Below are 14,433 nucleotides of genomic sequence, written 5' to 3' on the forward strand. Positions count from 1 at the left end.
AGCTGGCTGAGATCCTCCACTGGAGTAGGTCTACGATGTTTCTTCATATTCATTTCAGGTTCTTTCTCAATAAACGCCTCATTAAACAATTACATGTAATATGTGTATCTTCCAGATTCTCACGTGTTTGATTTTGAATGAGGTGAAATACAGCAAATTAAACATTTTGAAGCCGGTCAGTGACCCTGTTGCTTTATGGAGGTGACACTCCGTGGTGTAACAATCCACATATTGCAAGATATGTTACAACCATTCATATTCCAACAGCTTTGCAAGATAAACCAAAATTAAGCATGTTTTCAGTACGTAATAAGTATGTTTAAAAAGCAAAAATTTTGCTAAACTACAAATCACTACTGAGCATTTATAATTAATATTAACTTCATTAAGCGAATTGGCAATGTGAAAATATAGAATATATGCAGCTGAAAGTAGGTATCCTTTTTAAAATGTTGTAATGTTTAGGGTGACATTCTGCTCTGTTTGCTCCAGTCATGATGTTTGTTAAGCATGAGCCATTGCCAATGGCAAATTTGAACTAATCCCTAACCTTTCCAGGCTGCTGGCATAGTTCTGCTAAATTAGATAAGGTTCCTGAACTGTGTGTCTGTTCTGAGGTAAAGCCACCTCAGTCTATTCTATTTATTATGCATGTGTAAGGTTTCCATGTTGTGCTGGGCTCTGCCCAGGACCTAGGCGTGTGGTCCAGTGGTTCAGGCCTCTGTGCGTGTGATCGGAAGCTCGCCGCTTCCACAGGATGGTCCCACCTCGGGACAGTGACGGAGACGAGCTGCAGCGGCAGCAGGACCTGATGGGAGTCTGGAGGGTTAGGTTAAGTGAATTAGTTTTCACTCAGCTGACAGCAGCGGCGTATATTTATAGTATTTACAGCCTTTGGCCCAGGGCAGGTGTGACGATGCACATATGGCAGTCCGGACGGGATCGGATCGTGCTGCAGACGGGGCGTGGCCACACTGCCTCAGAGGACAGGGATACCGAGCATGTCATGCACGTTTGCCCTTTGACACTAAAGTCGCTATTGCGTTTACAAGTATGTTTACTTAGACATGCTGCTAACTTGAAAAGATAACATGTATTTCTCATGATTTGAGATACTTCGACAATTTAGTTTTAATCACTAGTGCTTAAGAATGCTCGGGGTAAACGTAAGGCGTACCATAGACGCATGTTTGTCCATCCATCTTGGAGATACTCTTTGGGTTCGGTCGGTGCTGCCGTTAATGTGGACTGAGCTGACAAGCTTCACACAGAGTTTTCATCATGCCACTAAACCTACTCTCAGTCCGCTGCGCAAGTATTTACGCCTGGTGGTTGTTGGGTTTGACTCACCGGAAGAGATGCTTTGCTAAGTCCTTTAATCTTGTTTTTTTATATTATTTGTTTTTCTCCACTGAATTCAGAAGTGACAAAACCTTCGTGCTTCTAAGTGAAGATGGAAGTGTCTGGGTTATCTATTTGGCTGACTCATCTTCTATTTATAGAAAGCAGAGAAGAAAAAAGGCACCGGAGGGGCAGACCCCCAAGTGTGGTGGGGTGGCATTAAATGTGATCTAATGCCCTGTCACAAGCACCTGCACGCATATGACACGGTGGCTTCAGGAGAGCAGACTCAACAGAATAATGGGATGCGTTATCATGTCACCCGTTCCAGAACCTACAACTTATCAAACAGATGCAGTTCTATTATTGTACAGTAGATACACAATCAACACACCAGTCTATATATTAGTTTGTCATATGCATGTTAACACAGGATCAACACTACAGAGAAATGCATCAGACAAGAGGAGGAACAAGCAAGCAAGTCTTTCAGCACTGGAGAAGTTAAGAGGAAAAGAAAAAGAAGTCAAATTAAAGAGTCAGAAATAAGGGAATGTGTGTGTATGTATGCAGGGGTGGGGGGGGGATATTGCACAGTGGGGAAAGTGACATATGTACGTACCACTAATTACACATTAGAAGTGACGTGTGTGAGCATCAGTAAATTACCCATAATCCCAGTTACTGATTACACAGTTAACATTGCAGACAGAGTAAACTGAGGTTTGTGATATATTGGTCTGCATATATTGGACTTATTTTCATTAAGTGTAGATGCAATATTAACTTATAACAACTAGTCAAGTTCTGATCATTTCTGCATTAAAAAATTCGTCTTATAAGCGTTTGTCTAATGACAGTTTTGTACAGTAGGATGCAGTGGATGCAGTGCAGCTGCCCTTAGTTGTCTAGTAGAAATAACCCGAGCTGATGTAGGCAGTTCCAGTACATGTACTATTACAGGGAAAGTGTTTTTCATTTGAGCTCTAATTTGCATTTGCTTCTCTTTTGACTCACTGGAATTTTCTTTGCTCCTAGGGTTGTTTTTTTTCTAGGTCTTTGCAGCTAATATTTTTATGTATGACCACCGATTTTGTCAAATCTGAAAAACTCTTCAGGTTCCGGGAGTGAAAGTGTGCAGTGATTGATTGTGATGTGGTTTCAGTATTTCACATTTTCAGTCTATCACTTTAACTCTGTACACAAAGATTTCCCATCTCATCACAAGCCTCTTGATGCTGATCCACAGATTCGACCTGTTTTCGCTTCCTTCTTTCAAGATGTGTGTTTGCCTGGCTTTTCTTTCTTGGATGCTTGCCTTAGTTCCAGGTATTATGTATCTGCTTGGTGAGGCAAACCAGCTGAAATGTAACCTAGTGCTAAATATAATCAACATTTGTGATGTTCGAAATTCAGATATGATTATCAGGGGCATCACACAACATGCCTCGAAAGCAAAGTGTATTAATTAATGTCATTCATTAGCTCCTTAATCTGAACAATTCTCTTTAAAAAATACACATCACATATACAATGGTTGTAGATGAAGATTTATTGTTCATGATGCTTTGGATTCAAGTCATGTCATGTTTATTTATAGAGCACTTTTAGAACAACAGAAGATGAACCCAAAGTGCTGCATGAAACATACATCAAATAACGCAACAAAGATTGAACTACATAAAAGTATGAATTTAAATGACAATAAATGGAACAAATGAATAAACAATAAAAGACAATTTAAATATTAAAATTTTTTTCATAGAAAGACAAGAAAGTGGAACAAAGAAACCCATAAAGAAAAACATAAAATCAGGGCAAGGGATGAACAAACTGAGTTAAAAACCAGAGAATAAAAGTCTGTTTTAAGATGAGATTTAATAACAGGCGGTGAAGAGGCCACCCTAAAATCCAAATCATTCCACAGTTTAGGACTATTTGGCAGTCAGATAAGCACATGAAATAAACACATGCACAGCTTTTTCAAAATCTTCAAATGATAAGAAGGGTTTGACACTGGATAAAAGTCTTAACTGGAAGAAGCTTTACTTTATCACTGACATGATTTGTTTATCCGTTTTAAAATTGCTATCCATAATCAAGCCCAAATTCTTTGGAGGACTCAACAAAAGGTTCCCACAAATCCTTGGTTAAGGTGGAGGGAATCACAGGTCCCACTAGGTCAAAAAATGTGGACCTTGGTTTTGCTCTCGTTGAAGTTTAAAAAAAATATAAGGCTTTGATGTCCTCCGGGCAGTGTCATAATTGTTTTATAAGGTTATCTTTACATTTTAAAGGCAAGTAGATTTGGGTGTTGTTTGCATAACAATGCCATATTTTCTTAGAAGTGTATACAGAAAAAAGGGTAGGTCCTAGGATAGATCCCTGGGGGACTCCACAGTGAAGGCGTACTGAGGAGGAAATACAGTCACCAACGCAGACAGAAAAACGTCTGTCAAGCAGGTAAGATTTAATCCACTCCAATGCGGTGCCTTTAAAGTCCACACGATGCTCCAGGTGGGAGATGAGTATGCTGTGATGTTACTGTATCAAACGCTAAAGTAACATCTAAAACAACAAGGAATCAGTAGTTAATAAGAAGTCGTTAAAAACTTTCAGGAGAGTAGATGCAGTGCTATGGAGGTCTATAAAACCTGATTAAAAAGGTTCAAGAACACTGTGCCTGTCCAGGGAAGATCACAGTTGTAATCTTTATATACATATATATGTTAAATACAGTTTTTTCCAAAAGTTTGGACAGAAGTGGGAGCTTCGAAATTGGTCTGAAATTAAAGAGGACTGACGTGTCCAAATTAGGGGTTTTAATTAGAGATTGTACTAGAACATGTTTAAATTAATCTGGAACAATACCTGCAGCCAGACTGCTGTTCATAGTTTGAAGGTACAAAGCTACAGATTAGCATTTGAGCCCCTGAAGTTTGGGCAGTATGGGTAACGGCACAGATACAGCATCGCTGTTGGATGCCGGCTGGTTTTCAGAGTTAGGCGGGAAGGGAAACCGGTGTAAAGGGAGTCACACTTTTCAGATCTGCCAGTCAACTCCTCTGTTGAGTTATATCCATCTGCGATGACGAGCTGGTTCTCACACCTGTCATAGTTTCAGCTACTTTCTGGTTCTCCTACTTGATACCCCTCAGCTAGGGAAGGTGCTTCTTTTTCCTGGGTTCCTTTAAATCAGAGCTAGATAAGATTTTAACAACTTTAGCGTTTAGTTAAGTTCTCCCCAAACGAGCTTGATGGGCCAATTGGCCTCCTCTCATTTGTAAATTTATGATGTTGCTATGTCTCAGAGGGTTTGTTTGTGTACTTTGTGTCAAGGTATGAGGTGGTTCACTGCAGATGTCCTGAATGGACACTGGATCGGTTTGCCAGTAATATACAGTTATGTCAATACAGGCTTGAGACCCACCAGTAAAGCAATAAAAATGTCTCTAGCCATTTCTGATGTGAAATGGAGCTCCATCACTGCAGGCCATGCTGAGAAGCTCTGCTTTCTGCATTATCTCTTTAAGGCTGAGCGCGATGAACGAGGGCTGAACATTAATTTTGCCCGCACAACCGAAAACCCACGTCTGCCTAAAAGTACTGACGCTCCATGGCCATGTTTCCAACACCAAATGAAAGAAGAAGGACAGGCAACACATTTCACATAACACCTGCGCTCCATTGGTTGAGAGTCTTGTGACATTGTGACAGTTCATATTTCATACCTAATTCAAGGTGAAATTGTACGGTTATAAATTGGGGCATTTAATTGGGGCTATTTAAGGTTGACAAATTGAAATCAGTCAATAAGACTTTTAAAAAATTATGGTGCCTTTAAATTTTGTTTTTAACACTGGTATCATGTCAGAGAGAAAATTTTCATATCATTTGCACTCTGGTAAAACTCACGGTGTTATAACTTTCAAAATATCATTTTGCTTCAGTATTGGTTTGTGTGGACAGGTGTAGCACTTCTTAATGATGAAGTAGTTGTCTTCTAGTTTGTTGTTTTTGACTTTGAGATTTTCAGGTGTGCTTTTTGTAGATGTAAATGTAAATGTAAGATATACCTCCCCCCCTCCACACACACACAAACACAATCTGTAAGACACAGTGCGCTGCCCCATACCAAAACGGGATTAATATAGATGCGGTAACGTCAGAAAGCAGCAAAGGGGAGTTTTCTTAAGTCACTTCCCTGTGAGCGATGCCACCAGTATTTATGTCATTCTTTGCAATACCAAAGATGTTATGAATTTCCCCGATTCATTAAAACGTTCAGTACATAACCCTGGAATTCACAGAATTCACAGGTCTGCTGGCCTGGGAATGGGAGTCACGCTGCTGCTGATGGAGTGCCTCCTGGCTCCAGGGTTATTTCTTTCAGTTCTTATTAACAGTGGCCAAGTTACTGTGTCTTCGTCAGTAACATTTGCTGATCCGAGAATTTGTGTTTTGTGTTAAAATCCCCTAAGGATGTAAAAACATTGTATAATGACCTGTAATGGCTCTACATTTCTCTCCCAATGCTTCTTCATGTTGGCATGTCTGACTCTTCAGTCTGCTGCACCGGAGGAGCAGAGTGACATGATACCGAGGCTTCTTACCTGAAAGTTGTTAAGTATAAGTTTAAGTATTGCCAGACTAATGGGCCCCTTGAGCAATACGGTGCATAACGAAAATGATGTTACCAAATATTCTGATGTATAAATGAGTATAACATTAAGTCTCTTTATATACTAACGTCAGCAAAGAAAATGATAATATTCTACCAAGAGGTATCACTCTAATTCAGTTACTATGATGCAGAGCTTAGTAATGCGTCAATTAAATGTTCATTAAAATGTCTCATTTGCCCACACTGCGTCTGTCAAACCCAAATCCCTGGTGAATAGTGACAATTGCTATGAGTATATATTTACATTTATTCATTCAGTATTTTACAAATCAGTAGAAATGGGAACTAGTGTTCAAGGAGCCAGCTTGGTGTCAGAATTAGCTGCCAGTGAGTGACCAGTGACACATCACAAGCTCTGTTTTATGAGAATATTCTGATGTGTGTGTGACACTGTTTACGGCATTTCTGATGCGTGTGTGACACGGTTTACGGTGTTTTTGATGCGTGTGTGACACTGTTTACGGCATTTCTGATGCGTGTGTGACACGGTTTACGGCATTTCTGATGCGTGTGTGACACTGTTTACGGCATTTCTGATGCGTGTCACACGGTTTACGGTGTTTTTGATGCGTGTGTGACACTGTTTACGGCATTTCTGATGCGTGTCACACGGTTTACGGTGTTTTTGATGCGTGTGTGACACTGTTTACGGCATTTCTGATGCGTGTGTGACACTGTTTACGGCATTTCTGATGCGTGTGTGACACTGTTTACGGCGTTTTTGATGCGTGTGTGACACTGTTTACGGCGTTTTTGATGCGTGTGTGACACTGTTTGCGGCATTTCTGATGTGTGTGTGACACGGTTTACGGCGTTTTTGATGCGTGTGTGACACTGTTTACGGCATTTCTGATGCGTGTGTGACACTGTTTACGGCATTTCTGATGCGTGTGTGACACTGTTTGCGGCATTTCTGATGCGTGTGTGACACTGTTTACGGCGTTTTTGATGCGTGTGTGACACTGTTTACGGCATTTCTGATGCGTGTGTGACACTGTTTGCGGCATTTCTGATGTGTGTGTGACACGGTTTACGGCGTTTTTGATGCGTGTGTGACACTGTTTACGGCGTTTTTGATGCGTGTGTGACACTGTTTACGGCGTTTTTGATGCGTGTGTGACACTGTTTGCGGCATTTCTGATGTGTGTGTGACACGGTTTACGGCGTTTTTGATGCGTGTGTGACACTGTTTACGGCATTTCTGATGCGTGTGTGACACTGTTTGCGGCATTTCTGATGCGTGTGTGACACTGTTTACGGCGTTTTTGATGCGTGTGTGACACTGTTTACGGCATTTCTGATGCGTGTGTGACACTGTTTGCGGCATTTCTGATGTGTGTGTGACACGGTTTACGGCATTTTTGATGCGTGTGTGACACTGTTTACGGCATTTCTGATGCGTGTGTGACACGGTTTACGGTGTTTTTGATGCGTGTGTGACACTTTACGGCGTTTCTGATGCGTGTGTGACACTGTTTACGGCGTTTTTGATGCGTGTGTGACACTGTTTGCGGCATTTCTGATGTGTGTGTGACACTGTTTGCGGCATTTCTGATGTGTGTGTGACACTGTTTACGGCATTTCTGATGCGTGTGTGACACTGTTTACGGCGTTTTTGATGTGTGTGTGACACTGTTTGCGGCATTTTTGATGCGTGTGTGACACTGTTTACGGCGTTTTTGATGCGTGTGTGACACTGTTTGCGGCATTTCTGATGTGTGTGTGACACGGTTTACGGCGTTTCTGATGCGTGTGTGACACTGTTTACGGCATTTCTGATGCGTGTGTGACACGGTTTATGGTGTTTCTGATGCGTGTGTGACACGGTTTACAGCGTTTCTGATGTGTGTGTGACACTGTTTACTGCGTTTCTGATGTGTGTGTGACACTGTTTACTGCGTTTCTGATGTGTGTGTGACACTGTTTACTGTGTTTCCGATGCGTGTGTGACACGGTTTACAGCGTTTCTGATGTGTGTGACACTGTTTACAGTGTTTCAGATGCGTGTGTGACACTGTTTACTGTGTTTCTGATGTGTGTGTGACACTTTACGGCGTTTCTGATGCGTGTGTGACACTGTTTACGGCATTTCTGATGCGTGTGTGACACTGTTTACGGCGTTTTTGATGCGTGTGTGACACTGTTTGCAGCATTTCTGATGCGTGTGTGACACTGTTTACGGCGTTTTTGATGCGTGTGTGACACTGTTTGCGGCATTTCTGATGTGTGTGTGACACGGTTTACGGCGTTTTTGATGCGTGTGTGACACTGTTTGCGGCATTTCTGATGTGTGTGTGACACTGTTTGCGGCATTTCTGATGTGTGTGTGACACTGTTTACGGCATTTCTGATGCGTGTGTGACACTGTTTACGGCGTTTTTGATGTGTGTGTGACACTGTTTGCGGCATTTTTGATGCGTGTGTGACACTGTTTACGGCGTTTTTGATGCGTGTGTGACACTGTTTGCGGCATTTCTGATGTGTGTGTGACACGGTTTACGGCGTTTCTGATGCGTGTGTGACACTGTTTACGGCATTTCTGATGCGTGTGTGACACGGTTTATGGTGTTTCTGATGCGTGTGTGACACGGTTTACAGCGTTTCTGATGTGTGTGTGACACTGTTTACTGCGTTTCTGATGTGTGTGTGACACTGTTTACTGCGTTTCTGATGTGTGTGTGACACTGTTTACTGTGTTTCCGATGCGTGTGTGACACGGTTTACAGCGTTTCTGATGTGTGTGACACTGTTTACAGTGTTTCAGATGCGTGTGTGACACTGTTTACTGTGTTTCTGATGTGTGTGTGACACTGTTTACTGTGTTTCCGATGCGTGTGTGACACGGTTTACAGCATTTCTGATGTGTGTGTGACACGGTTTACAGCGTTTCTGATGTGTGTGTGACACTGTTTACTGCGTTTCTGATGTGTGTGTGACACTGTTTACTGTGTTTCCGATGCGTGTGTGACACGGTTTACAGCATTTCTGATGTGTGTGTGACACTGTTTACAGTGTTTCAGATGTGTGTGTGACACGGTTTACGGCGTTTCTGATGCGTGTGTGACACGGTTTACGGCGTTTCTGATGCGTGTGTGACACTGTTTACTGCGTTTCTGATGCGTGTGTGACACTGTTTACTGCGTTTCTGATGCGTGTGTGACACTGTTTACTGCGTTTCTGATGGGTGTGTGACACTGTTTACTGTGTTTCTGATGCGTGTGTGACACTGTTTACTGCGTTTCTGATGTGTGTGTGACACGGTTTACCGTGTTTCCTTTGCCTTCGTCGCGTACAATGCCCGCCAAAATCGTGCCATGGGTGTTTGCTCAGGGCGGCAGGTTGTTGTGCAGTTCTGCCTGCTCTTCTGTCAGTATAACCTTTATACCAACTTTTCTTCCCCCCTCCCCACCCCCCATTCACACGTCTTTCCATCTTTCTGAAGACTAACGAAAGAACTAGATAATTATGAGCTAGAGACAAAAAGGTTCATGTACACATGCTAAACAGAGGCTCCAGCATGGAAGAATAAGAGTGGATGGATCAATACCTCGCTGAAAGTGGATGTGAATGGTGTAGTTTGTGCCACCTTTAGTCGTTTTTTTGTCACCTCACCTCAGGTGTGTTTAGGGCCCATTTAGATTAATATGAGGCTCTCAGCCAAACCAGTTTCTTTATTTTACGTCACAGGTAACTTTGCCTCATGCACCAGAGATGGTGCCTGTTGGAAAAGAAGTGAATTCCTAACTGGCCTGTGGGGGGCAGTGTGCCAGCAAATCCATGTTCCTGTGTTAGGCATATATATGCTGTGGTCGGGGACAGTATTCTTACTCTAACAGGTCTAAACCAAATGAACAAACGGTTCTCCTCGGCCAGCCTCAGCGTTGTAGTTCTTTTGTTATACACGCTGTCTGCATCTTCCCTCACTCTCTCCCCACTTTCTGAAGATGGCGGTTTGGATTCAGGCCCAGCAGTTACAGGGGGAGGCTCTGCACCAGATGCAGTCGCTCTATGGGCAGCATTTCCCCATTGAGGTGCGCCACTACCTGTCCCAGTGGATCGAGGCCCAGCTATGGTGGGTACATATGTTCCTCATCTCATGATAATGTAAATGAACATCAGTGATCCTCAGTTGCATGTGATATGCTGAATTAGTATATTTAACCTTCTTAATTGTCAGTCAGTGACCTGGATTTCATCTTCTTGAACGTACTGTTTGGCTACATACAGTCGGATAGTGAAAACACCTGTGATAGTCAAGAAAAACTGGAAAATTCAGATAACTTTGTCCAGGGCTCGAGGAAAGTGAGTGAGTGACAGGCAGTTCCTCTGGCAGTTGGGGTCAAACAATGACCTCTTGTGGCTGTCTTTGTTAAATTGAGAAGAATGGAGGGGAAAAAACGAGGAAGGCTACATTTTGGTGTAATGGGTACATATTGTGTTCCTTAGGGATTCCATCGATTTGGAAAACCCCCAGGAGGAATTCAAGGCAAAGCGAATGCTGGACACTTTGGTCCAGGAGCTGCAGAAGAAGGCGGAGCACCAGGTCGGGGAAGACGGCTTCCTGCTCAAGATCAAATTGGGCCACTACGCCACGCAGCTTAAGGTCAGCACTCCCACATGATAGCTCCTCTTTTGAACTATGAAGTTTGAAGGTCATGAAGTCCGCCGTCCAAAATGAAGATTTTGTGATTTTTGTGCTTCTTTGGAACACCCAGAGCACATACGACAGGTGCCCCCTGGAGCTGGTGCGATGCATCAAGCACATTCTCTACACTGAGCAGCGGCTGGTGCGCGAGGCCACAAACGTAAGTTTCCAGGGCTGCTGTTGCCATGAGGTTCGTGTGGTCAAGGCGCCCTGAAAATATGTTCCTTCTGATAGGATGCGATTAAGGTCAATGAGTTTTTGCCCTTTTTCATTAGCAGTCGAGCTCGCCCGGGGGCGGGATGCTGGACAGCATGTCTCAGAAATACCAGCAGATAAACCAGGCCTTTGAGGAACTCCGTATGATGACACAAGACACAGACAACGACTTGCGCAAGCTGCAGCACAACCAGGAGTACTTTATAATCCAATACCAGGAGAGCCTTCACATCCAGGGTGAGCCCAGTCACTGTTCTGTGAAGAGCAGAGGAGCTGCGGTTATTTACAAATACATCTTACGCCCCCTTTGCACTTCCTTACCAGTAAAATGGGTGTGTGATGCTGTCTTTCTGCATTTATTGCCTTTTTCTTATGTGTCTGGTGAACAGGTGTTGAAATACTGGGCTTCTCTGACCTCCCCCTACTCCTCCTTCCATCCAGCCCAGCTCAGCAACCTGTCCAGCCTGCCCCCAGCAGAGAGAGTCCTGAGGGAACCTGCCCTCCTGAGCAAGAGGGCCACCATGGAATCCTGGCTGACCCGGGAGGCTAACACACTACAGAAGTACAGACTGGTATGCCCCCTGTCCAAACAGACTTATTTTTAAACACCCTAAGTTTTTATCTGAAATGTCTCCCTACCATTCAAATGAAGGTCAATTTGGATAATTTGTTCCTGTTCTTTTTAAGTTTGTTTATTGGGAGTGCAGTTGAATTTATGCCGTGGGAAGAAGATCGGTGGAAAATAGACTTATGCAGCAGGATGTCTTCTGGTTACACTTGGCCTTATATACAGTATGTGTGTTCTTCTGTGTATGTACCAGGATCTGGCGGAGAAGCACCAGAAGACCTTGCAGCTCCTCCGGAAACAGCAGACCACCATCCTGGACGACGAGCTGATCCAGTGGAAGCGACGACAGCAACTGGCTGGCAATGGTGGCCCGCCAGAGGGCAGCCTGGACGTGCTGCAGTCCTGGTGAGACCACACCCTGAATGATCTCTCTTCCATCCCACTTATGTCAGTCACTGGAGTTTCACTGTAACCCACAAAAGTGCTTATTAGCACTTCATTTAAATATTTCTGAAGGAAGTACTTTTCATGACCATAATGACAATGATGTTGGTATAAATAATTTCATATCAAAAACGACATAATTAAGGTAGCTTTTTTTGTTTTGCAGTCCGTTTGGTTCAGAATAAATATTTGGTAACTAGGTACCCAAGCAGTGATTTGACCTGTGGGATTTTCCTTCTTTTCTCTTGCCCAAGTTGGGGATCTCTTAACTGAGTCAGATTTATTTTAAAATGACAATAGCTCTATGTTTCCTATTTGTGTCTCTTCAGCCCTGTGACCCTGTGTATTCATTCTAGATGTGTTGCATCTCTTAGGTGTGAAAAGCTTGCGGAGATGATCTGTCAGAACCGGCAGCAGATTCGGCGAGCAGAACATCTACGACAGCAGCTGCCCATCCCTGGACCTGTGGAGGAGATGCTGACGGAGCTCAACAGCACTACCACAGACATTGTCTCTGCACTGGTCACAAGGTGCCCATATGTGTGTGAGTGCCTGTGTCAGCATGCATAGGTGTGTGTGTGTGAGAGTGCAGGTATCAGCATGCATATGTGTGTGTGAGTGCGTGTCAGCGTGCACGTGTGTGTGAGTACGTGTCAGCATGCACGTGTGTATGAGAGTGTGTCAGCATGCACGTGTGTGAGTGTGAGTGCAGGTATCAGCATGCACGTGTGTGTGTGTGTGAGTGCAGGTATCAGCATGCACATGTGTATGAGTGTGAGTGCAGGTATCAGCATGCACATGTGTGTGTGTGTGCGGTTGATGGACTTCCTTGAATAATCCATGGGCGTCGCCACCATTAAATTTGAGGGGGTGTCCCCCTCACACTTCATAATTATTTGTTTTGACGCCCCCCACATTTAACATAAATTATTAGTTTTATGCCCCCCCCCCCCCCACATTCAAAATGCTTCTGACGCCCCTGGAATAATCATAAGAGGCCTCACATAACATTTACATTTGCTCTGTTATGCAAACTTACAGTACCTTCAAAACTGATTTTTTTTAATCCTGATCTTCAGGTGTCATGCACAATATGAGGTAATTGTCATTTAGGTGAAAAAAGTAGTACAAAGTTATTTTAAATTATTTTATTCTTCTTTTTTATGGAGCCAGTGGGCTGCTGCCACTGCTGTGCTCATGTTGTGAAATCTCACTGTAGCTCTCTGTATTCGCAGTACTGTGGATGTCCTTGCTTCCACACTGCTATCATGAAGTAGGTGACAGGTTACATTGAGAACATCATAATTAGTCAAGAATTACGGAAACAGAGAGAAATAGTTGGGGAACTGCAGCCGTAAAAATGTACTCCTGCTGTGTATGGAGATCTTCAGGCAGAAAGAAATGACCACACCATGCAGAAGGTTAAGCATGAAAATCCATGACCCTGATTGCTTTGACGTAGCAGTGATCTGCCCACAGCTTTAGGTTCTGGTAGCTCAGCTCTGAATTGGGTTGATCTGCAATTTCGCTCACCAACTGCAAAAGTGCCCTCAAATATTGCAAATGCTGAGAGCAATTCGGAATGTACATCATGAACATGGGTGACTGGAGAAGATGGAATGTGGCCCAAAGGGAAGAGTGCAAAATTAGTGTAAGCTGAAAGGAACCAAGAATGCTGATCTTTCCTCTGGAAACAAGGGCAGAAGTCCAGCAAGTAAAATGTCCAATAGTTCCTTGATGCAGTGCAAAAAGTATAAATGATAATCACACAGTGCGCTACCTGTAATCAACCCAGAATGAAACAGACCCACTGATCAATGAGGCTGTCTCAGTCATTGAACCCCATGGTCTGACATTTGTGACCCATCACCACGAAATGAGTCTTATGGGTGTAATTCTACCAGTGCGACTTAAGACTCATTTCGTGGTGATGGGTCACATTTTTGTTTAATTCTTCCCAGGCGACTTGTTTTTTTTTTTTTTGTGTTCCAGGAATCATTCTGACCGAGATGTAATAATGAATCCCAGAGGGGGTTATTTGTAATGTACAAGAGATATGTCCCAGCAAGGGGAAAACACATCTGAACATTTTTGTACAGAACCGACCTGTACTTGTTGCTCAGCCCCCAGCTGAGCCCCCAGAGGACCAGAGTAGAGGTGTCCTTTTAAGGAAGTTCCATTCCCAGCACTTGACTATTTTCAGATTACCTTAAAGCACAATTTCTGCACCCTGTCTAGCTTCTGGGAGGTTCCAGCGATACACAAAGCATATCTCACCTGTCAGCCCTAGGGATCTCATACTCTACATCTCCATCATGGCATGTGACCACATGCAACAGCTACCATTTAATAAGGCATTCAGAAATGGATATGGGCAGTCATATATGCATTGTGTCTCAGGGGGGCAAAGTGTAGCTTAGTCTCTTTGTTTATATGACCGACAGGGAAGAGGGGTGTTCTGTGGCACAAGGGAACAGCGTCCAGGCATGAGTGGAGTGTGCTGCCGCTGTGATTGTCAGCTGATCACGTGGCTGG

General features: G+C 43.5%; 1 protein-coding gene across 1 annotated transcript in view; it reads left to right on the forward strand.

Moving 5' to 3' along the window:
* The window catches only part of LOC125742629 (signal transducer and activator of transcription 5B-like), a 56,968-nt gene that overhangs the window by 28,223 nt on the left and 14,312 nt on the right, over positions 1-14,433 (forward strand). Inside the window, exons 2-8 of the mRNA XM_049014825.1 lie at positions 9,970-10,097; positions 10,472-10,628; positions 10,741-10,830; positions 10,946-11,123; positions 11,328-11,458; positions 11,708-11,859; positions 12,273-12,428. Coding sequence (XP_048870782.1) covers positions 9,970-10,097; positions 10,472-10,628; positions 10,741-10,830; positions 10,946-11,123; positions 11,328-11,458; positions 11,708-11,859; positions 12,273-12,428 — 992 coding nt within the window. The remainder of the gene's footprint in view (positions 1-9,969; positions 10,098-10,471; positions 10,629-10,740; positions 10,831-10,945; positions 11,124-11,327; positions 11,459-11,707; positions 11,860-12,272; positions 12,429-14,433) is intronic.

Source organism: Brienomyrus brachyistius, chromosome 5 (genome assembly GCF_023856365.1).
Source record: "Brienomyrus brachyistius isolate T26 chromosome 5, BBRACH_0.4, whole genome shotgun sequence".
Lineage (NCBI taxonomy): Eukaryota > Metazoa > Chordata > Actinopteri > Osteoglossiformes > Mormyridae > Brienomyrus > Brienomyrus brachyistius.